Below are 24,204 nucleotides of genomic sequence, written 5' to 3' on the forward strand. Positions count from 1 at the left end.
CAGTCTCTGGGCTTCGCTGTCCCCACCACACACGCCCCCAAAGAGTGAGCCAGGCAGCTCTGATTTCTGCTGTTTATTGACGGCTGACAGCAGCTCTCTGTCCAGACCCCCTCCCCACTTCCTAGAGCCCTAGCCCGGGCCACCTGTACAGAGGAGGCTGCTGAGTGGCCAGCATGTTCACTGACAAGGAAGCGCCAGGAATGACAGTTGAAGGCCCATGTCCACACTACCTTAGTTGGCCCCCTCCACCAGCCTACACCACAATTATGGTTTTGGCAAGTTATTTTTTTTTTGTTTTTTTTTTTTTTTTTTTTGTTTTTTAAAGAAATGTCAATGTTATGCCCAACACTTGTGGATCAGCAAACACGAAAGAGGAGACCAGTCAGTATTTTTTGTAGGGAGGAAAAGGGTGAGAAGTACTACACAACACAGCCTCAGACCATGAGCAAAACTGTCCATGGGAATTCAAGATGGGCAGGTTGGCTGCCTGTACAAGGCTGCCTTGTGGGAGGCGGGGGCACACACAACCTTGAACACACATCTGCCCATAGTGTGGCATGCATGCCCTTGCACTCATGCCCACGTTCACACAGGGTTCACACGGGGTGCACCCTCACACTGGCACCCCAAGGGCATGGCCACACCCAGAAGGAAGAAGCCCTCCCCGAGGTCTATGGGGCATGGAGAGGAACAGGAGAGAGCAAGGCACATCCTTCAAGTTCTTCAGACTCTCAGAAGCTAGAAGAGTGGAGGAGAGGCCCTGGGCAGAACCACTCCTCCAGACTGTGCCCCCGGGGTGTGTGCTCGGGACCAAGGACAAGGCCATTCCTAGATGAAAGAGTAGGGCAGACAGGTGGCCTCAGCCTGACGGCTTTAGCTTCAAGCTGGACTTGTGTCCTTTCTGTTGGTAAATGGTTTCTATAGAATCAATAATATTTCTTCTCTTTAAATATATATTTGTTAAAGTTATCTTTTTGTTTCTCTGGGGAAATCTGCCTCAGCTCATTCCCGATAAATTAATACTCTTGATAGCTTATATTCTGGGGTGCAGTGGGGCGAGCCCAACCTTGGCCCCCTGTCCCTTGTGCTGTGCCAGAGCGGCTGGCAGAGGTTCCCCAATGGGCAGTTCTGTGCTGGGCATAGGCCTGTGCTCTGCCACAGATTGGGGAGAGGGCCACAGTGGCCGCCCCCCTCCTCTTCCCTTGGTGCTCAGTCTGCCTAGGGCAAGGGAGGAACAGCCCTCCACAAGCAGAGCAAGCCTGCAAGGGTAGGGCCCAGCAGTTGTCGCACAGGGGGCAGCAGACAAGGATGGGCACCAGCGGGCAGCACATCTGCCCAGAGCCCTTGGAGCGTCGCCCACCCCCGTGCCGGGGGGCTGACAACCAGCCTGGGCCAGGAGTGGGAGTTGTGCTTGTGCAGAGCTGGGCATGCCCCGCCCACTCGGCCCCCGCCCACCACTCCGAGGTGCCCATCCTGAGGTAAAGGTCAAAGTGCGGGCCAGAGCTGGGAGTACGGTGGGCCCATATGGGTGGCCGCCTCACTCCAGCATGGCGTCCAGCTGGTCGGCCAGGTCGTCGAACATGCTGCCGATGTCCTCCAGGATGCTGCCAGTGCTCTTCTCCTCGATGGAGGAGGGGCTAAGGGTGGGCATGCATCAGTAGGGTGGGGCAGCACAGGTCCCCTTACTCAAGGCTTGGTGGCTCCACAGCAACCCACTCTTAAACCCGGCTGGATGGCTCCGCCTATCCCTACCAGTCCACCCAAGAGCCACGCCCTGTGCTGGACCAGAACTCCCCACCCCAGGCCCGAGGTACCTACCGAGGGCCTTGCCCATCCTCCTGCCGGATCTTCTCCTCCACGGCCTGCAACGCTGCAGCCAAACACGCACTAGTCTCCTCCAGCTTCTGCCGAGCGCTGTCCCCGGGCGAAGCACAGTCTGGAGCTACTGGGGGTCCGGAGGCCACTGAAGCGGCAGCGCGAGGGGGCTTGGCGGGTACGTGCAGCGCGGGTGCCCCTGGGGAAGGGGGCTTGGCGGGACTGGCGCTCTGCGAGGGCGGTGAGCTAGCCGGCTTGACAAGGGCTGCTGGCGGCTGGCGTGCCGGCGAGGGCACAGGCGAGGTGGTGGCGCTGCTGGACTGTAGTCCCGCCACAGCCTTGGCTGGCTTGGGTGCTGTGGGTGGCGGCGGAGGCTTGGGTGACACAGGCGGTGGCGTGCCGTGAGCGCGCTTTACTTCTGCATGGAAGAGGACAACGCTGGTACCCGGGAATAACAACCCTGTGTTCCCTCCATCGAGCAGGAGAGATGCTGTAGTCGGCCCTATTCTCGCTGCAGCCGCTAGGGTATGCAATTTCACTGCAAAATGTGTCACTGTTTCCTAAGCTCCTCCAGATGCGGCCTGATGTATGCAGCCAAATGGTTGTCTCAGCACCCTTGCACTGATGGCCTCTCTGGAAACCTATCCTCTCCTGTATGTGTACCACTAGTCTTGATCTTCTGCACCTCCTTCACTGAACAAGAGGCATGTCCACTACAGGGTGGCAGGGCTGTCCCACAGTGGACAGATAAGATCTGTAGATAGTCGTATGTATCCCACACCACCTGGGCTTCATCAAACCCAAAAAGGAAAACCAGACTATGAAATAGGGTAGCAGGCAAGGGGCCTGTCCTGAGACCCTGTGTTCTTTCTTAGCTGGCTTTCTGTACTTACCTGGGCTGCCAGGGCCTGGCAGTGGCACCTTCTTAGAGGCAGGTGTAGGGGAGCCCTGGATCTTGGTCACAGGCTGAGCCAGGATGGGCTTGGGAGAGACAGGTGGCTTCACGGGCTTCCGGGCATTGCCATCAGGCAGGGGCAGTGGAGGCAGCTGCGTCAGGTCAGCAGGTGGGGGCTCAGCAGGTGGAGGAGGGGGGGGCAGCTCTGGGGGTCCAGCCTGTTCGGAGGCCGGCCGTCGGCGAACGGTGGCTGTGCCATTCTGATACACAGACAGCGGTGGGGGTGGCTCAGGCCCGGTGTCGCGCTCTTTCGCCTTAGGCCTGCGCTTGACGGTGTCAGACTCGGTCAGTATGAACTTGACATTCTCTTGCTGGCTCTGCTTGGCCCGGATGCGCCTCTTGAGTGTGGCACTGGCCTCTACCCGGGCAAGGGGAGGGCCCTCCACACTTGCCTCCCCCTTGGCGGGACCTCGAGGCCGTTGCCGGGCTGTGCCATCCTCCATAAAATGACTCTGCTCTGCTGGTTCCCCAGGTCCCCGGCGAGCAGTGGCCAAAAGTCCAGTGACCGGGCCACTGAGTGTACGGCGCCGGTTCACCACTTCACCATCAGGCCCAATGGCCTCTTTGTGCTTCACGGAGGCTAACACAGTAGCTACCCGACCCGGTTCTGGACTGGCAGGACGCGGTGTGGGGTGGCCTTCAGGGGGCCTGCGGATAGCCCGCCCCCCGCCCCCAATGGAAGACAGCTCCAACATGGCTGCAATGCTCTTCACACTTCCAGCACTGCCTGTGTCCACACTGCCAGTCAGATCACTGGCCCGCCGGCGCTGTGCCCGGACCCCCAGCCGGCCATCGTCCGTCTCAGCATCTGGAGCCGGCTCATCAGCTAGGTTGGCACTGGCCATGGCTGAGCTGGAGCGCTTGGGTGGAGGTGGTGGGGGCCCCTTCTTACGCGGCCGCACAGCAAAGGACTGACTGCGGTTAACATTCTTGTCGGTGCCGGCGGGAGCCCTCACCGAATGGCTCCGACCCACACGCCGCTGGACTGTGGCGTAGGGTCCGGCAGCAGCAGGCACCAGCAGCTCATCCCGCTCCGGCTCACTGTCAGACGCTGCATAGCGATTCAGGCTGTGGGCACGTTTCTTGGGCCGCCCAGGCTCCACATCAGCGTCTGGGGGCAGGCATAGTGTGGGCACGGCTGCTGGAGCCGCTGGTGCCGCTGGGAGTGCAGGTCCTGGAGCAGCTGGCCCCGCCTCGCCCTCAACTGGCTGGGGCAGCACATAGGCAAAGCCACGGTGCGTGGGTGACTGAGGCAGGGAACGGGGTGACATGGGTCGGTCTGTCGGTGGCAGCAGCTGTGGGGTGGGCTTCACCTTGGCTGTGGCTGGACCATGAGGTCCTCCAAGAGCCTGAGGGGAACCTGGCTGAGCTTTGGTGGGTGTCTGTGGGGGTGTGAAGTGGCTGGCACCTGATGGAAGGACCTGCCGAGGCTTGCCCGGCACTGGGGGCACACTGGCCCTCTTGACACTGTGGCTGTGGCGGCCAGCCCGAACCTCCTTGGGTGGGGTGCCAGGGGCCGGCCCCTCATCCAGCAGGTATTCCTGACTTCGAGACATAGGGCTGCCAGGTCCTTGGGGCCCATCACCCAACAGCTCCTGAGAGCTGCTCATGTGCCGAGCCCGTCCACCCAGGCCGGACTCCTGTCGCAAGGTGGCCCTTGGAGTGGGTGGCAGGTGGTTGGAGGCCTTCTCAGCAGCGGCTGCACCTGCTTCCGCTGGGCCAGAGAGCGCAGCCTGCAGCTCCCCGCTGAGTTCACTGTCCTGGAAGGTGGTCATCTTAGGAGACTGGCAATCTGCGGCAGCCGCAGGCTCAGATGGGGGAGGTGACTCAATAACCATCATTTCAAGTGACTGGGGTGCCTTTCGGCGCAGGGGTCCCCCCTCATACTTGGAGTATTCTGCCTTCTGCAGCTCCGCCAGTTTCCTCACAGCCAGCATCAGTTTCTTTTGGTGTCCTGAGTTGGGGGGTGGGGGAAGGGGCTGGTCAGGAGGACCTGTAGGCACAGGCAAATAGGGAGGGGCAGGCTGGAACCTTACCCAGCTTGGTGATGCCAATCTCCTGCAGATCCTCCCAAGTGATGTCAGTGATGAAATCAATGTTCTCATAGCCGTTGTCCACCAGCACCTTGTAATACTGGGCCAGACCGATCATGGACAGCCACACAGCCAGGTTAGCCTATGGAGAGGGGGACAGAGAGGGGCAGTCCGAGCCGGCTGCTCACACCACGACCACCTACTTGGGACTATTAGAAGATGGGCCTGTGGGGCACAGACAGACAGAAGGACAAACAGACAGGCCTGAAATGTCAGTATTGCAGACAGCCTAGGCACAGCCTTGGTGGGAACTGCAGGCCAGCTCCTCAACATGCCATCTGTACACTAGGATACACACAGGTTAACACATGCAAACACACTTGGGATACCTATCATCTGGACACAGTTTCAGGTGTAAGAAAGTGCTTCCTTGCCTCATCAGGTGGCCACAGGCAGTGTCCTGAAGAGACGCACCCATACGCCAGACACAGACACACACACACAATGCCACATAAGATGCATGTACACACACTGCACACCCTGCATGCTGCTTCCAGCTATACAAAACACAGGCACCTCTCTCGATCACCCTCACAATGTTTCCCCACCCGCAGCAGATGCATGATCACGCACTCGTTACACATTCGCCACACAGCCATACTAGGAATGTGCAAACACCTGGTGTCCACCCAGAACGGCCCAGTCGTCCCAAGCTCCCAGCTGATGCCACTCTCGAACCCACACTCAGCACCTTCAGTCATGCAGGTAACAGAGTGAGGCGAGGTCCATGAGACCCAGATGTGCTGCTGTCTGGGTGTCGAGGTGGGGCAGATGAATGCAGCCCTGCTTGCCAACAGAACCAGGGCCCTGGGGAGGGCAGGGTTTGGGTAGCCAGCAACACCTCTCTCATGGATGGATGGGAGAACAGAGCTAGTGTGCAACCCAGAGGGCCAGTTTCAGCCCCGAAGCCCATATATCGGCATCTCCTCATAATAAGAGCAAAGGCCACTGGGTGCAGAAGCCACCAGAGGGTTGTCAGCCACTAGCACAGGCCAGCACGTGCAGTGGGACCCCTGTGCATGTGTGTGGCAAGCATGTCCGACACCAGCCCATCTGCAGTCCACATGAGTAAAAGGCAGTGCGATGGGGTGCTGGCCATGAGTAGAGAAGGCATACCCTCCTGGCTCCAGGTTCCCCTCCCGCCCCCTAGAGTCTTAGCCATGAGCCTGTCTAGGGAGTTGGGCCCCGTAATGGACAAACAGGCTGTCCAAATATCTCCCTGCTAACTGGCCGCCTCTGTAGCCCAGGCAGGCCTTAAGTTCATGATCCTCCTGCCTCAGCCTCTCTGAGTACTGAGTCCCTGTACCACCAGGCCTGGCTCCATACTCAACTCCACTTCCTAGGACCCCAGAAGGCAGATGAGGGCTGTAGCCAGGGAGGCAGCCTGTCTGTCTGTCCATCTGCCTGCTGGTCCTGGCTCAGCCACCAGGGCGCAAGGAGCCTTACAGGTTTGTGTTCAGGCAGCCAGTCAGGAATGTTCAGGCCGCTGATCTCGGCTGTGATCTTCTTACGGTGGCCTGGCTTGGTAACACCAATGGCTGTGAGGTCCTAGGCAAAGAGGAGGCCCATTAACTGGCAAGTAGAAGGGATCTGCCTTTTGGAAGGGAAGCAGCTGGCCACCAGCCCACTGCGGCTCACCTCGGGGGTCATACGGCTGATGGTGGGCAGGTCATAGCCAGCACTGGTGAAGTTGGGGGCATAGAGCTGTAGCTGGAATGTGGCAAGCCACTGATTGACCGCCTCAGCATTCTGCAAGACACAAGGCACCAACTGCAGCCTGTCCACTGCTGGGCTGCGCCCCAACCTCCACTGTGCCGCCTTCTCTGCTTGGTTCACGGCCAGAGTGCTGGGTCCGCCGCCGCCGCTGTGTCCATTGCACCAGCATTCCAAGTCTGTCCTCCTGGATACAGCGTCTGCAGCCCTCCAGCCTTCTTCTGGAAGCTCCACCAGGAAGGTCCTGCTGAGTCTGCGCCGTGGCCTCCCCCCACCCCATGTCTGTACCAATGATACCCATACCACCTTAGAGATGCAGATGTGGCCCCATAGGAGGGGACTCTGGGGGGAGGGCTTCAGGTAGGACTGCTCCCTGGAAGGTGGGCTCTGTGCCCTAGTCAGAAGTCCCTCGCCTCCTCTGCTGTGTGGGATTCAGCCATCAGATCATGCCTCCCAGCCACACAGGTGCATACACACATGACCCACTGCACCCACATACACATTTGTGTGCCTCACACCCATCCCCTTCCATCTATGCAACCACACACATGTATGCCCAGCTCATAGTTGACCGTGCCACATCCACACAACACCCTACATACGTCTACAAATGTGCACACACTAGCTCACAGCCTACACAATAGACAACACCTGTACACTCGTGTGTGCGTGTACATAGGACACAGACAGACAGAAGGACAGAGTCTGGTCTGTCAAGGCCTGCAGTAGCTGCTGTGGCCAAGTATGCCTGTCAGACTGTTAACCCCATCCCTCCCAAGTCCAGGCCTGGAGCTGACCAGGCCCTGTACCTTGCCCTCTGAGGCCGAGGCAGATTCCAACTTCTTGGGTGGCTGCTCCCCGTACACCTGCCCAGCATGGGCTGCTGGAGGCTGGGACCGGGCAGCACCTGGTGATGAGAGAAAGTGGCAGAGAAAGGGCTATATAAGAGCCACCTGCCTGCCAGGCCAGCAAAGCTGATCCTTGCTCTTACCTGCAGAGCCCTCTGGAGGCTTGACGGGGCTGTCTCCTGGGCTGGAATCAGAGACCGACTTCTGGGAAAGCACTGTTGCCAGGAGCTGGAACCCAAAAGGCCACTTGCTATCACTGCTCCAGGTCTGACCTCCCCAACCTGACCAGCCCTCCCTGCTCACTCACCTTAACGCCTTCGGAGCTTGCATGCAGGGCATGGCCCCCACTGCTTCTGCCCCCAGCCACATTGCTCAAGCTGCCACTGCGGTCTCCACCTGCCAGGACAGGGACCATGAAGTATGCTGGCCCCACAGTGGTACCCAGCAGCAAAACTACTGCCCCAGTGCTCTGGAGGCCCCTGGCCTACCTGCAAAAGGCTTCCTCAGCACCCAGATCTCCTCCGGGGGTGCAGAGGACCCCAAGGAGCCACCTCCCTGGGGTGGGCTTGGCTCGCTGCCTGTTCGGGAACCTGTAGGCCAAACACAGCCTTCCTGAACCCTGGGCAGCCCAGGCACAGCCGTACACGGAGAGGAAGCAGCGTAGAGGCTACTCTATACCACCTTCCACCTTGCTGTCTCCAGTAACCCGAGAGACCCTGAATGTCTGAGACCAGGTCAGAGTGGCAGAGGTTTGGGGTCAGGTGTCCTACCACTACCCTTACGGCCCTATCGGCAAAGGGGCTGAAGATCACTGGAATGTTGACTTTCTCTGTGCTAGGGGACAAGTAAGGAGCCACCCAGTGGCCTAAGGCCAAATCAAACCAGATGTGGGTGACCACACCTTCTACCTGGCCCTCTTGCCCCACCCGCTAATTCCCATCTATGGCCACTCTAGATAAATCAGCCCCATCCCTACCCTACCTCCAGCCTCTCTAAACCATACAATGGGGTTTTCCACTTGTTCCTGCACCCCTCCCACGTGCTCTGCCACGCTGGCCTCCTATCCACTAGGTGCTGAGATCCTGCCCCACGGCCCCTGCACATATGGTTCATGTTGCCAGGATGGTGTTGCTCATGACCTGGCCTCTACACCCTTCAGAGGCTTCTCTGACCTCCCTAACTAAGGAAAGCCTTGCTTCACTTTCTCTGTGAAAGTGGTTGTTTCTTTTCCTGTGTGAACATCAAAGTTTCTTGCTCCTTCCCAAGGACAAGACCACTGTCTGCCTGGGACCCTGTGTGTCTAGTGGCCACCTGAGAATTGGTGGCACACACCTTTAATCCCAGCACTCAGGAGGCAGAGGCAAGTGAATCTCTGAGTTTGAGGCCAACCTGGTCTACAGAGCTAATTGCAAGACAGTCAGTGCTACACAGAGAATACACAGAGAAACCTTGTCTCGAAAAGCCAGTAAATGAGAGAGAGACAGAGAGAGAGAATATTGGACTATGGAAGGCGTGGTGGGCCAAGTGAAGGAATGCACATGGTACCCTGCTGAGAGTGGGCCAGGGCGAGGGGTTACTGGGTGCTGGTCCTGGCCACGGCTAGAACTCAAACTGGCTCTGCCACCAACATCCTAGAGTATACTTCTTCCTTTCTGGTCTCCAGACTCGGGCTGAGTGACCCTTGATTGCCTCCCTCCAGAGGGGGAGGACTTACCTGCTCGTTTGACGATAGCCTCGCCCAGGGAGGATGGGAAGTAGCCCACCCTGTCATTGCCTGTCCGGTTGTCATGGATACAGCCTTTCCACCGGCCATCCGGATGCTGTTCAAGTACCTGACCAAACAAATGGGTGTGTTCAGGGAGACACCTCAGCAGGTGAGGCCTGCTACCCTGTACCCTCCCCCAACTGCTGCAGGAGGATGTTCAAAGCATGCCAGAGTCCCTCCCATCCCTGCCACAGCGCCCAGGAACTGTCCTCACCGTGATAATGTCCCCAGCCTTCACATTGAGACTGGTTAGGTCATAATTGTTACAGTAATCCTTGGTGGCCCGGACCTGTAGAGCTGCTGAGGCCTCTGGAGATACAGGGAACAGACCCCAGTCCTGGGAGCCGCCCTCCCCAGCCCGGCCCGGCCCTCAGTCCCACCCAGGCCCCACCTCGAAGCAGTTGCTTGATCTCCTTGCCGGCCTGGGATGTAGTGAACTGGTGTACAATGTCCAGTGCTGTCTGGTTGTAGGTATTCCTCACCTGGGCATTGATCCCACTCTGCATACACCAAAGGCCAGGGCCTTGTCAGAGGTTCCCATGCCCCCACTTGTCCCCAACCTTCCTCTCTGTGTCCTGGGTCACCAGACTCACATCCAGCAGCAGCCGAACCACTTCTGTCTTCCCACAGAGTGCAGCCTCATGAAGGGCTGTGCCAGACTTGGTCTGGCGGTTAATGTCGATGCCGGCCTGAAGAAGGAGTCTAATAACGCAAAGGCAGAGAGAGCAGGCAAGGCCTTTTAGCCAGAGTCCTTCTCCTCGGTACCCTCAAACCAGCCCTTGACTCTAACTGACTGTCTGCTGGGGCTGGATGACAAGCCACCCTGCCCTTGTGTCATGATATGATGTCCGCTATTTCGGACGACTGGCAGAAGACCTGTCCATGGCTGAGTTTTCACAGCTATTGTTTTGTTCAATCCTAGGGTAGGCAATGTTGGGGGGCCCTCTTTATAGATGAGGAAACTGGGAGGCTAAATGCGTCTATGAGATTTCGGCAGGTGGCAAGATCATGTCAGAGCCAGGACTGAGAAGGCACAGAAGCATCTTCTCCAGCCACCCCAGTCTTTTCTTTATCTGGGCACACTCGGGTGACCACAACTCTGCGCCTCCCTTTAGGTATCTTGTGTGTGTTGTGTGTGTGCGCGTGCTAGGGATTGAACCCAAGGCCTCACGAATGCTAGGAAGCACTCCACCAGAGCTATATCCCAGCCATTTTTTGTGTCCATACATGTCCATTTGTAATGTACAAGTGTGTGAGTGCACATTCACATATGTGCACATGTGTATAGAGGTCAGAGGTCGATGCTGGGTGTCTTCAATCACCCTTCACCTTTTTATTTTTTTTAAATTTATATGTATGTGTACATGTGTCTGCAAATGGCTCTGTACAAGTGAGTGAGTGTGTGCGTGTGAATGAGTGCAGTGTGATTCCCTGGAGCTGGAGTTATAGGAGGTTGTAAGCTGCCCAACATTGGGTCCTCTGGAAGAGCAGCAAATTCTCTTAACTGCTGAACCATCTCTCTAATCCCTTCCCCCTTATTTTATTTTTTTTGTTTTGTTTTTTTTGTTTTTCGAGACAGGGTTTCTCTGTGTAGCTTTGCGCCTTTCCTGGAACTCACTTGGTAGCCCAGGCTGGCCTCGAACTCACAGAGATCCGCCTGGCTCTGCCTCCCGAGTGCTGGGATTAAAGGCGTGCGCCACCACCGCCCGGCTTCCCTCCCCCTTATTGTTTGAGACAAGATCTTTCACAGAAACCTGAGCTCTCTGGTTCAGCAATACTAGCTGACCAGCAAGCCTCAGGGACCGACCCTCTTGTCTCTACCTCCCCAGTAATGAGATCATAGGCACCTGCTGCCACGTCTGGTTTTTACGTGGAAAACCCAAGTCTCATGATTGCATGACAAGCCCTCTACTAACCGAGCCATCTCACCAGCACACCACCCCCCTTAAGGACAGGGCCTCAGGTGGCCCACGCTGGCATCAAACTCATTATGTAGCAGAGGAGGATCCTGAACTCTTGATCTTCCTGGCTCCACCCCCACTCAGTACTGGGATTATAGATATGTACCACCACATCTGACTCAAGGCCTTTATTTTTCATTTTCAGGCAGGATGTTGCTAAGTTGCCTAAGGTTAGCTTTGAACTCTCTATCCTCCTGCCTCAAGTGACGAGCCTAACAGACCTGTGCCACCATACTGGGGGCTCCTTTCTTATTCCCAAGCCAGGAATTCCTAGGAGCCTTGTGCCCCTGGATACCACCATGCCTGGAGGTCTGAGGCTGGCTGCATTCCTGTTCCTGGCTGTACCTGATGATGTCGATGTGGCCATTCTTGGCTGCCAGGTGCAGGGGGCTGGTGCCGTTGGGGTCAGTCGTGTCCCCTGGTCTGGGCTCCAGCAAGGCTGCACACATGTTGCTACTTAGTAGCAGCTGGACCACCTTGAAGGAAGGATCGAGGTAGGTGGTCCTGGCTTGGGGCTGCCCCTGGCCCCACCACAGGTGAGAAGGACAGGCAGGAGGCACCCCACCCACCTCTGGGGGAAACTTACCCCTACTCGTCCAAATTCACAGGCCAGGTCCAGAGGTGTCTTTCCGGAGTTGTCTACCATGCAAGGATTGGACTGATGCTGCAATAGCATCTCTGACTGCAGGACAAGGGTCTGGTTATCCCTGGGGTCACCCAACCCTCTGCCTGACTGCCCACACAGACTCCCCATGAGGCCTTACCACATCGTAGTGACCATGCTGGGCGGCCAAATGCAGAGGTATGTGGCCCTCATCAGATGGGACATTCACTGCTGAGCCTGCCTTCAGTACCAGCTTCATGGGCTCCTTCCGGCCCTGCCAGGCTGCATAGTGCAGTGGCCGCATGCCTGGGGACAGGTATGGATTGTTGGAAACTAAGTCCTGACCCCTAAATCCAACCCTCACTAAAGAGGATATGTCACCATCTCTAAGGTTCTGTCTTAACCCAGGCAGATGCCTTGGGCTGAAGGCTGCCAGGATTCCTTCCACCCTTGACTTTGTCCCCTGCCCTCAGCTTCAAGGCCCCCCAGACCAGGCTTGCCTTTGTTGTCCTTGATGTCTACAGCAGCCTGAGCCTCCAGCAGAAGAGAGATCAATTCCGTGTTGCCATTCAGGGCAGCATGGTGCAGGGCTGAGAAGCTGGGTAGGTGAAGGACAGATCTAGGAGTGAAGGCAGCACCCAGCCCTCCCTGGGGCCCACCTACCCCAGGGTCCACACTGCTACTGCCCAAGCTCACAACTCACCCATCTGGGTCCTGGAAATTGACATTGATCTTCTTGGTAGAGCCGAGAAGCTCTGTAAAGAGAGAGAGACCCAGTGAGGAGAGGTGGTCCAGACCCTCTTAAGAGCAGGGGAGGGTGGTAGTGATCTGCCTGCCTGTTGGAGCAAGGTCTTAGTCTATAGTCACGCATTCAGATAAGCAGGGACTCAGCTCTAGGTGCTCAACCTGTCCTCATCTGAGAACGACAGATCAGACCATGCACCCACATGGGCACACACATGTGCACATGCACCCCTCCCTTGGGACGCTGGCTCAGCACCTGTCATTGGTGGGAGGGAGAGAGCCGGCCCCATCTGTCTCTCAGAAGGACCCAGATGGGGCCGGGGGTGGTTGAGGAGGCTGGAACACCCGGAAATGGGGTATTTCTGGGGGAAAGGACTACATCTCCAAGCACTCTGCTGCCAGCTCTGGCTGCCATGTGGATAAGCCCTACAACCCTGCAGGGAGAGGGAGAAGGAGAGGTTGGCTTGTGGGCAAGGACCTCCAGGTGACCCATGCCAATAGCCACCTTGCCCACAAAAGCAATGTTCGGATGGACTTGAGCACCAGGGTCCACACTCTCCTTCTGAGGGTCTCTCTTATCCTGTGGCCTCCCTCACCCTGGCCTTCTCTAGAGCTTTCAGAAGAGAGAGCCCACCAAAGCCATCCCAGTGGGCCCTTGTCCACAGGACTCTTGCCAACCCCCTGCCTGTCTGGGCCATGGTTATATAACCCATTTGTGGGTCAGTCACTCTGTGAGGGGGGGCTAGAAGGACAGAAGCCCCTTTGTCCAGGCTCAGGCCAGGGGTGGGGGTGGCGGACGGAGACCCAAAGGCAGGGGAGCCAAGAGAGTAGAGTCACAGTGGGCTGGCTGTAGGGCTTAGCTCGGATTGGCTCAGCTTCAGCCACTGGGCACAGCATGTGGGTCTCTTGACAATCCCTGAAGTCCGGGAAGCCAGCTGCACCTAAATTTGAATCTTTGTTCTGACACTTCCTAGTCCTGTGGCCTTGGCCACTGGTCTCGTCTATGAGCTAGAAAAGACGGCACCTGTCACCTGAGCTGATGAGACTTGGAGCATTTCTTGAACACTAGGCCCACTAACAGCAGCTGGACAGACCCCACATCTCGCAGGGCCTCTCCTGGCTAGAGTGAAGGTGCTGCCACCTTCTGGTTGTTCCCATATTCTCAGATACTAGCGGCACCAGTTCATCAACTGTATGCCACTTCCCCGGTGGTTAGCCAGACCAAGCCTTGGCATCAAGGGTCAGCCCTGGTAGCCAGGTGTAGTGACACACGCCTTTAATCCCAGCACTCGGGAGGCAGAGGCAGGCCAATCCCTGAGAGTTCAGGGCCAGCCTGGTCTACAGAGTGAGTTCCAGGACAGGCACCAAAAACTACACAGAGAAACCCTGTCTCGAAAAAAAAAAGTTTCAGTACAGCCAGAGTCACAGACCCTGTCTCAAAAAGTAAGAAATAAAAAAGACTCAACTCTGGGGGTCTTTCTCATGGACCCAAGTCATGTTCTCAGGCAAGTCCCCTGACTCTCCCTGAAGATGCACTCAAAGCACATCCAGGTCCCATGCTTTTCAACATTACCATGGTTATCACCATGGGCCTGACTGGTGCTCCCGGCAGGACCCCTGCCACTGCCTTCCCATTGGTGTCCTCCTGACTCCTCGGACCCTTGGTTTCTCCTCTGCACAAGTGAGTCGGAGACTGTTCAGATGCAAGTCACAGCCCCCCGACATAGCGGCATCCACGTTTAATCTCAGCACTCAGGGGATAGAGGGAGGGGGATCAGGAGTTCAGACTCGACTACATAGTAAGTTTGAGGCTAACCTGGGCTACATAAGATGCTGTAACAAGAAAGAAAAAAAGGGAGGGAGGGAGGGAAGCAGGCAAAACAAAACTTCCGAAAACCACAAGTCACAGTCAGACGTGGTGCGTGTGCCTGCCATTGCAGCACTTTGGAGGTGAAGGCAGGAGGGTTCCCAGCTCCAGCTCACCTGGGGTTGCAGATGAGGTCCCGTCTCAAAAAAAAAAAAAAAAATCCATTGGGGAGTGGGGCCACACCTGAGGTGGCTCACCAGGTAAAGGCGCTTGCCAGCAAGGCTAACAACTTGAATTCAAGCCTTGAAACCCACCTGGTGGAGAGTGAAAATGGACTCATGCAAATTGTCCTACGTCACATGCGCCATGGCACGTGCAGGCACACACGTGTCTCGGGAAAAAAAAAAACAAAAAAGAGCCAGGTATGGTGGTCCAGGCCTTTAATCCCAGTGCTTGGAAGCAAGGGCAGATGGAGCTCTGTAAGGCTAGCCTGGTCCAGTGAAATAGTGAGACCCTGTCTCAAAGCAAAACCCCACCAGCGGGAAACAACAACATAGACCTCCTGGAAACCCTTCAGTGCTGTTTCACTGGGGTGGAGGCTGAGGCTGCAATGTCTCACGTGATTGGCCCTTGCTTTTGCTCGGACCTCTTCCCATTCCTCTGTTTTCATCATCCTGCTCCAGCTGCACAGCCACCTTGATGTCCTCTAACATACAGGCCACCAGGGCCACAGGGCCTTTGCATCACACCCTCCTTCACACACTTCAGTTCGTTCAGATGGAACCTATTCTCAAGGTCTCTCATCCAAAATGCTGCCCTTTCCGACCTGGTTGTGGTTTTCTCCCTAGACCTCTTCACCACCCAGGGTATCACGTCAGTTTTCTTCATGGCTTTGGTGGCTAAACAATGCCATCTCCATCCTACATGCCCTCTGTCCATCTTTAGGGTCAGCTTCATGGGTAGGTGACCTGTGAAGTTACTGAGAAAGGTCCCCTACTTGAATACTTCGATTTCAGATAAGGGTCCTACATTAGCATCTTACACAAGGCCCTGAAAACTACCTACCGCTGGGTCTGCTACAGTCCCGTGCTATGAACTGATGTCACCGTTCCATGGCATCCCCTCCAGAGCCATGCTCAAGACACTTTGCCCCGTTCTTCTCAACTGTAATACAGTCAGGTCTCAGGGTCTCCAAGGTTTCTAAATTCCTGTTCTCCCTCCACCAAGGGGCTTCCAGGCAGCTACACAGTCAGGTTTAGGGAGTGGAAGCCCCAGGCAAGCTGCTCTGAGGTCAGACAAGCAGAAGCTAATGTTCTAAGGGGTAGAGAGGTCAAGACTCAGAAAAAGACACAAGAGAGGAGGGAGGGCTCCATCAAGAATGGGACCGTCACCGGGCGGTGGTGGCACACGCCTTTAATCCCAGCACTCGGAAGGCAGAGCCAGGCAGATCTCTGTGAGCTCCAGGCCAGGCCAGCCTGGTCTACAGAGCGAGATCCGGGACAGGCACCAAAACTACACAGAGAACTCTATCTCGAAAAACCAAAAAAAAAAAAAAAAAAAAAAAAAAAAAAGTCAGCGCCAATAATAAATAAATAAATAGATAGATAAATAAATAAATAAATGCTTGTTTTTTAAAACAACAACAACAACAGGCAGCGGTGGTGTACGCTTTTTTTTTTTCTTGGTTTTTCGAGACAGGGTTTCTCTGTGTAGCTTTGCGCCTTTCCTGGAACTCGCTTTGGAGACCAGGCTGGCCTCGAACTCACAGAGATCCACCTGGCTCTGCCTCCCAAGTGCTGGGATTAAAGGCGTGCGCCACCACCGCCCGGCTCGGTTTTTTTTTTTTTTTTTTTTTTTTTTTGAGACAGGGTTTCTCTGTGTAGTTTTGGTGCCTGTCCTGGATCTCACTCTGTAGACCAGGCTGGCCTCGAACTCATAGAGATCCGCCTGCCTCTGCCTCCCGAGTACTGGGATTAAAGGCAAGCACCACCACTGCCCGGCACTGTGGTGTATGCTTTTAATCCCAGCACTTAGGAAGCAGAAGTAGATAGATGAATTCAAGGCCAGCCTGGCCTATGTAGCCAGCTAGCCAGCTAGGATTTCACAGTGAGAGTGTTTCAAAAGAAAATTAGTTAATTTTTTTTAAAAAAAGGAACTGCTCCCCATGTGGGGAGGGTCACCTTTCCAAGGACACAAATCCACAGTCCCCTAGGGAGGGGAGTAGTGTAAAGTGCTTGGAGGGCAGTTTGAGGTCTCAGGGCATCCCCAGTGCCTGCAGAAGGTACTGAAGAAGGGGTAGGGCTGGGGTGGCCATCCCACAGCAGGACAGGCTCTGAGAATGAATCAGGGGGAAAAGATAGCTGGTTGGTGGCCTGGGAACTGAGGAGGGGGCAAGTGGTGGCCGAGATGAAGGCCTCAGGAGAGAGACCCTTTCACTTGGTTTGGTTTGGTTTTCGAGACAGGGTTTCTCTGTGTAGCCCTGCCTGTCCTGAAACTGACTCTGTAGACCAGGCTGGCCTCGAACTCAGAGATCTGCCGGCCTCTGCCCCCCAGGGTTGGGATTAAAGAGGTGTGTGCCACCACAGCCTGGCCCCCTTTCACTTTTTAATAGGGGTCTGCATCAATACAGTACACAGGCATGGGATGCAGCTTCCTGATAGAGAGCTTACTTAGCATTCATGAAGCTCTGGATTCTATCTCCAGGACCACACACACACACACACACACACACACACACACACACACACACACACAAATAGTGCACAAACCTTGCCCCTGTTTCTTGTGACCCCAGAATTCAAGCTGCTCTCCAGAGACCAGCCTGAGGCCAGATACAAACACAGATCTTACTATGCTGTCCTGGCTAGCCTGGAACTCACTATGTAGACCAGAGTGGCCTAGAACTCACAGAGATCCTAACTTGGTCTCCAAAGCACTAGGATTAAAGGTGTGTATGCCAGAAGGGAATTCTTAGTGGGCCAAGATGAAAGAGAGATAGGTTCTGGGAATTCCTACAGGGTGTCCTCAGCCTGCCTTGGGGAGGGAGGCTAGGCCACAAAACTAGACAGGAACCCCTTACCAGCAGCAGCAGGGCAGCCCCTGCTAACATCTGCCCTCCAAAGTTGTCTCTTCTTCTCTCAAGGCTAACTGCTAAGTGAGCACACATGTGCAGGTTCCCTTAGAGGTGAGGTGGTGGCTAACAGAGCCATGGGCTGGAGGGAAGAGCTGGGCACCCAAAAAGACTCAAGAGCAAGACGGTGGGAAAACCTCTAGGCTGGGCTGGGGAACACACTCTTTTTTGTTTTGTTTTTGTTTTTTGAGACAGCATCTCTAGAACTCACTATGTAGACCAGGCTGGCCTTGAACTCACAGAGATCTGTGTGTCTCTGCCTCCCAATCACTAGGACTAAAGGCGTGCGCCACTACGCCTGACTGGTGTGTGTGGGGGAACACACTCTCGAGGATACTTATGGACACCCCCCACCCCATGGCCCAAACTCCAGCTGTACTTTGCTAAATCAAAATACATCTTACTCCAAAGCAGGCCAGTGTTGCCATGACAACCGAGCTAATTCATGGAGGGATTTCTCTGTCTGATTTATTGCACCGCCCCTCTGACTCAGAGAGTACAGACATAAGGGCCAAGACAGGTGCCTCTGCTTGTCTCTGAGACCACACCAGTCAGAGGCAGAGGTAGAGACCCAGGTACCTCTTACCTCCCCACAACAGCCAAAGGGAAGGGAAGAGGAGCCCCATATTTGTGGTTCCCACTGACTGGCAGCAGAAAAAAGCCAGCACCATTAGCATTTACTGAACTAAGTGTCTCCTCTTCATCAGTGCCTTCTTACTGTTTCCACAATGCTGTGGGGTGGCAGGGACCACAGATATTCCATCCTACAGATAAGGCCATTAAGGCCTAGAGAGTCAGTAAGACCAAGGACACAGGGCCGCTAGGTGGAAAGCTGTGCCTTACCCTCTTCCATCTGCCTCTCCCTAGAAGCTCCTCCACTCAGTCTTGAGGCCCTAATGCCAACCCTAGTGAGTGGAGCTTCCCAGCCAGCCTGTGTGGCCTGGAGGCACCAGTGTCCTTCTCACCAACAGTAAAGTAGACAGGAGCCATTCCAGACAGTCCCATGTCTCAGCAGCCCCCTGGAGAAATGGGACTCCCCTTCCCCCAGCTTATATGCAGTCTCTGGTGGTGGGTAGGGAGTGAAGGCCCACAGGTCCCATGTGTTGACCTACAGAGCCCAGCTCATGCCTGCCCAGGTGCCCTGACACACTGACACGGTCATACGTGCGCAGCTGCACACTCGGCTAGTCCACACACCCATTGGTCCATCTCCAGAGGCCCCTAGGGAGGCTCCAGGATGAGCAGAGTTACGAGCTAGAATTGAAGCTCCAAGCTCCCAATCCTTCTCTGGACCCCTAGGGCACAAGCCAGGGATGGTGTGGGAGCTCCTTTACTGATCCTTGGCCCCCTTTCCCAGCAGAGAAGACAGGAATGACCAAGGTCTGTAGAAACCTACAGTCCTTATCCCCCAGGCTCTTCCTGCATGAAGCCCAACCTGCCCCAGGGCTGGGCGACCTTGGGCCTCTGCCTCACTCCCTCATCAGTAAATGGCCCCCACTGGCCATGCCTGGGCAGCCACACCCCCAGCGTGGTCCTCCCCCACCCCTTTCCCTGCAAAGCCTGTTATTAAACATAGGGTGGGGAGCAGAGGTCTGACGGAGATTGTTAGCCTCTGGGTCGCCCCTCACTGGAAGGGCCCCTCCCTCTCTCCACAGTGTGTCTGGGGGTGGGGGGAATCCGCCTCGCCCTTAAAAGCCCAAGTAGAAATCATCAGCCCGCAGCCTGGGAAGGGAGGGGATCCGAGGGAGGATGTGATCGCCAACGGCCTCAGGGGACCGTGGGTGCCGCAGGTGCCCGCAGGGGGCTGGGCGGACGGTCCGGCGCCCGTTGCCGCCCCTCCTCCAGAGCTGGGGCGAGAAAGGGGGGGCGCGGACCAAGGGTCTGGGCGCTCCTGGCCCCGCCCCACCCCCGGAGACCCACAGCATCCCTTCCCCGCCCTGCACCCAGGCGGTGGGGGCCCCGCCCGCGCCCCGCGCGCCCCCCGCACTCACTGGCCTTCCCCGGCCGCGGCCTCTGCAGCAGCCTCTGCGCGGTCCCCACGTCCTCCGCCTTCACCGCCTGCACCAGCTCCTGCTCCTTCCCCATGGCGCCGCCGGGCCCGCAGCGACGCGGCGCTCGGTGCTCTCGGCGGCTCAGACGCAGCGGCGGCCCCGCGTCTGCGATCGCATCCTTTCCAGACCGCGCTGCCTGCGCCGCCCGCCGCCCAGAGCTCTCCGCGGGTTCGGGTTCGGGCTCGGGTTCGGGCTCGGGCTGAGGGTTCGGGCTCGGACTGGGGCTGGGGCTCCGACGCGGAGGGACGGATGGCGCGTCACGGGCGGGGGGCGGCCCAGGGGCGGGAGCCGGCGGCGGCGGCGGGCACCCGGTGGCGCGCCGCGTCTGAGCCGCCTCCCGGACGCCTGGGTCCGCTCCCGCGGCCGCTGACCTCCGTCAGCCCGCGCCGGCCGCGCGCCCGGCTCCGAGGCTCCGCCCCCGCATTGGCCCTCCCCCCCCCCCACTCCCGACGCCCCCTCCCCACGTTTGGGTGCGCGGGTCAGGCTAGGCCTCTGCGGACAGCGGGGAACCGAGGATGACCGCCGGGGACAGGGGACGGTGCGCAGGGGGGCTGGCCGCGGAGCACCGACACGGCGGCGGCGGCGGCGACGCAAGGCTAAACCTAGGAGAGGTTTCTCGAGGCTGCGGGACCTGAGGGGGAGGGACTCGGAGGCAGTGGGCGGGCGGGGAGTCGGGCACCAGTGCCACCGGTGTCGGCCCTCCAGAGGCTGTCAGACATTTCTGGCCCGTGGTTCCTGTGGGAGGTGTTGAGGGATTGCGAAGAGGAATCTCCCAATAATGAATTCGGTGTCAGGGAACCCGTACCCCCTCCCCCCAACTACACCTTCTTCCCTGGCAGCCTCTGGCTTCTCTCTACAACAATGCAGGATGACAGTTCTCCTTCGAGGACAGCCTGGAAGGGAGCTTGACTTCGCCACTCTCAGCATCGACTAGGATGTAACTGTCTGTGTTCAGCGAGAAGGAACTTAACCTTCCAGCTTCTGCATCACTGAAGGCCCAGCCCAGCCCTGCCCCGCACCATTCTAGCCTAGCCCAAACAATCTCCAGCCACAACAGGTTCCCAGTCAGGATCTTCCTGCTTGACCAACACCTCGAGAGGTCTCACCTTTCTCCTGCCTGCCTGGAGTCCAGGGCTGCTCCAGGCCTCTCCTTATCTTGCCTGCAGCACTGTGGACACACATTAGTTGAGCTCCATGTCTTGGGTAAGGCTCTGCTCCCTCGGTTTCCTTATTTACAAGCAGGAGCAGAGCATCAGCCCAACCCAGCAAGACAGTACAGAGAATCTGGTGAGGGTTCACATATGCACGCCTGACACACTTTATTGCGGTTCTGGACCATACAGCAGGTCCAGGACGGCAGAGGAGGAGAAGCAGCTGGCACAGGGATTTCCAGGATCATGTAATTCTGATCATAGTAGAGTATCTCATGAGGCTCAGGGAATGTGCCTTCTCGAATGTGTTGGGCTCTCAGAAGAGGTCTCTGAATGCAGAAATCCTTCCTCTAATCCTTTACAGTGACCAATTCATGGTTCTCACAGGGTCAGGTGCTGTGATGCTCATTTGGGATAAAGCTGAATTTACTGTCCCCATTTTTCCTGAGTGTGTGCTACAAGGTCCCTGGGTCTCAAGGTCATGAGTCTGGACTTTGAACCTACATTGATTCCTGCCTCAGTTCTTCTCCTTACTGTTTTGTCAGCCTGAACTGGTCACGTTGTCTTTCCGAGTCTTTTATCTACCCTCTCTGTCAAAGGTGGGTCAACAATGTATCCCCTCCATCCACTCCAGGGTGAATTGTGATGCTGTCCTCACAGTTAATCCTGGATATAGTAAATGCCCAGCAAATAGCTGCTGTGAATAGTGTGCTGTTCGTGGGTCTGTCCCCCTGCAGGAATTGCAACTGTATCGGATTCATCTTCACATGATACAGTGCCAAGCACACAGGAAGCACCACAAAAAGAAGTAAATATATAAAAAGAAAACAGCTATTATCATGACTATTATTGCTGTGTTTGGAGCTGCTAAGGTAAATAATCTTTGTAGGACCTAGGGCAAAAATACAAACAGAAGCCCACTCACCAAATGTCTATTTCAATGTTGTAACTCACACTAATAACCTATTAAATAAAATATGTTCTAGCCTCCTACCTTTGACAAATATACCTTCACCAAGACCTGAAAGGGCAAGTTTAAATTTAGAATTCTTGGACTGCTTTTGGGTAAAGAACTGGCCCTTGCCTGTAGCTGTCATATTCTTGTTCTCTGTCCAGCTTCAGCATCAGCTACACCCCATAAACAGGAACCCCTGAGCCACTCCTCAGGCCAGGTGTGGGCATCCCATTGTATAGCCCGCCCGCCTGCCCGGGAAGAGGGATGTGCAGACCACAGAAATTGACTAGATCCTTTGGGGCAGGAAATTCAAGGGTCCCAGTTAAATATTCATACTGTGGTCTGGAAGGGACATCTGGACTCCAGTGGGCTTCTGGATCCAGTGATTCCTTACTTCACAGGGTGGGCAGTGGCAGAAGGAAAGCCAGAGGCTTCCCCTGCTAGGTCAGTCTAGAGCCCAGGGGGGATCCAGGAGACCAAGGGGCTGTTAACTAGTGACCATAATGGACAAGCTCCTGGTGTTCAGCTGCTCGGTCAGTAAAATGGGACAGCAGCTCTCTCTGGAGGGCTGATGGGAATGTCTTCATGGATACAGAGTTGTTCACCTGCCTGGATGCCCTCCCCATCCACCTGGCGATGAGGGCAGCACAGCAGGCTGTCATCTACCCCTGGGGGGCAAAGGATGCAGTGGGTCTGGGGCAGCCCTCCAGGATGTCAGACCTCTGAAGAAGATCCTGGGAGGAGGGGCCGCTGAGCCAGCAGAATTGCTGAGCTGATGGCGTCTTCACTGCAGCCCTGACTGGCTTTCTTCCCGGATGCTTAGCTGCCGCCAGCCAGCCCGCAGCCCCTGCCTCTGCCTGTCAGCTGTGTGCCTGCTCAGGGCATCCCCCAAGCACTGGTACCCAGCCCTCACATAGACAATGGTGATGTTGAGTGTGCCTTCTCATGGGCTGCTGGAAGCATATGTCAGGTGTCATTTTTGTGGGTATCACCTCTGTGAAGTGCTATGCCGGTGAGTAGTATCTCACAAAGGCTCAAAAGCCACACGCTCCAGATTCCTCCTACCCCACAGAGATGCTGAAGCTGCTCAGAATGCTCAGGGCCACGCCCAGTTTAACAGCAGTCTCTGAGTTGGACCATCTGCAGCATCCCAGCCTTTAGTTCCTGGCCCCACCCAGAGTCCCGAAGAAAGGACAACAGCTCAGGAACACACATCTGGCCACTCTTCTCCTGTGTTCGTGGGTCCCACCCATCCTGACTGATACTGATTCAAACATCCTTCTGATGCTGGCTCTCCTCTTCCATCCAGCATGCCCAGGACTCACCATAGCTGCCTCTGAACTTCAGTGGAGCTGCTTTTGGGGAGCTTATGCTTCATCAAAAGGAAGATAAGTAAGGTAGACGAGGTGCAGGGTCCCTGTGGATCAGTCTCCTCAGCTGGCCAGAAAGGATGAGGTCAGAAGAGAGTGGGGTCTGGACTGCAGCTGAGCCAAACTGGGGTCCACCATCTTGCAGTCATGAGCCTTTGACAGCAATTCTGCAGCTCTGGGCCTGTTTTCTGACAAGATGTCCCCAGATGGGGGACTGAGCCTCCTGAGCGAAGTCACTATAGAACACTAAGTATGATGTAGTGAAAACACTCATCATGTGTTGACAGTTCCTCAAAAAGTTGAACATAGCAGGCTGGAGAAATGTCTCAGTGGCTGAACATAGAGCTAACGTGACCCAGTAATTCCATTCCTGTCGCACGAATCTTAAATGGCTTTAAAATAAAAACCTAGAGCCAGATATTGGGGTAAATGCTGAAAGATCAGAGAGACAAAGGAACAAGCCACTAGAGAAACTTCTCACCACTACCAAAACCTCAGGCCAAATGGAAGGCGAGATCCTATCTCCAGGAATCCTCTGACTGAAAGCCTCGGAGTCCTCAGCTGAAAGACCTAGTTCCTCTCTCCTCTGCCTTATATGCCTTTCTCTGCCCAGTCATTTCACTTCCTTCCTAGTGCTGGGATTAATGGCTTGTGCTTCCCAAATATTGGTAGCAAAGGTGTGAGATCTCAAGTGCTGTGATTGAAGGTGTGTGACTCCCAAGTACCAGGGTTAAAGGTGTGTGCCACCACTGCCTGGCTCTGTTTCTCTCCTAGACTGAATCACTCTCATATAGTTCAGGGTGGCTTTGAACTCACAAAGATCCAGATGGATCTCTGCCTTCTGAGTGCTAGGATTAAAGGTGTGTGCCACCACTGCCTGGCCTCTATGTTTAATCAAGTGGCTGGCTCTGTCCTCTGACCCTCAGGCAAGCTTTAGTTGATACACAATATATCACCACACATCCCTAAAATAGTTCCAAGTCACATGAAAACATGTATGCACACAAATGCTTGCATACACAAACATTTATAGCAGCGCTATGTCACAATGGCTGAAAGAAGGAAATAACTCAGTTGTCCATCATCAAACAAATAAAACGAGGTCCATGCACACAATGGGATACTGTTTAGCCACAGAAAGGAATGACATAGTGACCCATACCACTGAATGAACCTTGAGAACACAATGCTAAGTAGAGAAACAAGATACAAAAGGCTATAAATTTGTCTTTCCATTGATAG

General features: G+C 55.8%; 1 protein-coding gene and 1 long non-coding RNA gene across 3 annotated transcripts; one reads left to right on the forward strand and one right to left on the reverse strand.

Annotated features, from left to right (window-relative positions):
• Nucleotides 1–58: 58 nt before the first annotated feature.
• Caskin1 (CASK interacting protein 1) lies at nucleotides 59–19,712 on the reverse strand. Of its 2 annotated transcripts, XM_052759071.1 has the most exons (20): nucleotides 19,427–19,712; nucleotides 12,458–12,509; nucleotides 12,255–12,352; nucleotides 11,915–12,060; nucleotides 11,737–11,832; nucleotides 11,496–11,626; nucleotides 9,783–9,891; nucleotides 9,581–9,689; nucleotides 9,404–9,498; nucleotides 9,139–9,256; nucleotides 7,913–8,014; nucleotides 7,732–7,820; nucleotides 7,568–7,652; nucleotides 7,386–7,483; nucleotides 6,502–6,612; nucleotides 6,310–6,411; nucleotides 4,807–4,945; nucleotides 2,709–4,724; nucleotides 1,819–2,233; nucleotides 59–1,637 (listed from the first exon to the last, which is right to left on the reverse strand). In XM_052759071.1, exons 1-20 carry the CDS (start codon nucleotides 19,518–19,520, stop codon nucleotides 1,538–1,540), a joined length of 4,305 nt encoding a protein of 1,434 aa, XP_052615031.1. In that variant the 5' UTR covers nucleotides 19,521–19,712; the 3' UTR covers nucleotides 59–1,537. The 2 variants fall into 2 exon arrangements, with proteins under 2 accessions (XP_052615031.1, XP_052615032.1); XM_052759072.1 differs by lacking the exons at nucleotides 6,310–6,411; nucleotides 6,502–6,612 and having other exon boundaries at nucleotides 19,427–19,711.
• A 196-nt stretch (nucleotides 19,713–19,908) lies between these two features.
• Nucleotides 19,909–21,630, forward strand: LOC128123096 (uncharacterized). Its single transcript, XR_008222568.1, has 2 exons — nucleotides 19,909–20,097; nucleotides 20,326–21,630. It is a non-coding gene; the product is annotated as an uncharacterized LOC128123096 (long non-coding RNA).
• Nucleotides 21,631–24,204: the final 2,574 nt, after the last annotated feature.

The sequence above is a fragment of the Peromyscus californicus genome, unplaced genomic scaffold (genome assembly GCF_007827085.1).
Source record: "Peromyscus californicus insignis strain IS unplaced genomic scaffold, ASM782708v3 Scaffold_3__1_contigs__length_106647218, whole genome shotgun sequence".
In the NCBI taxonomy this organism is placed as follows: domain Eukaryota; kingdom Metazoa; phylum Chordata; class Mammalia; order Rodentia; family Cricetidae; genus Peromyscus; species Peromyscus californicus.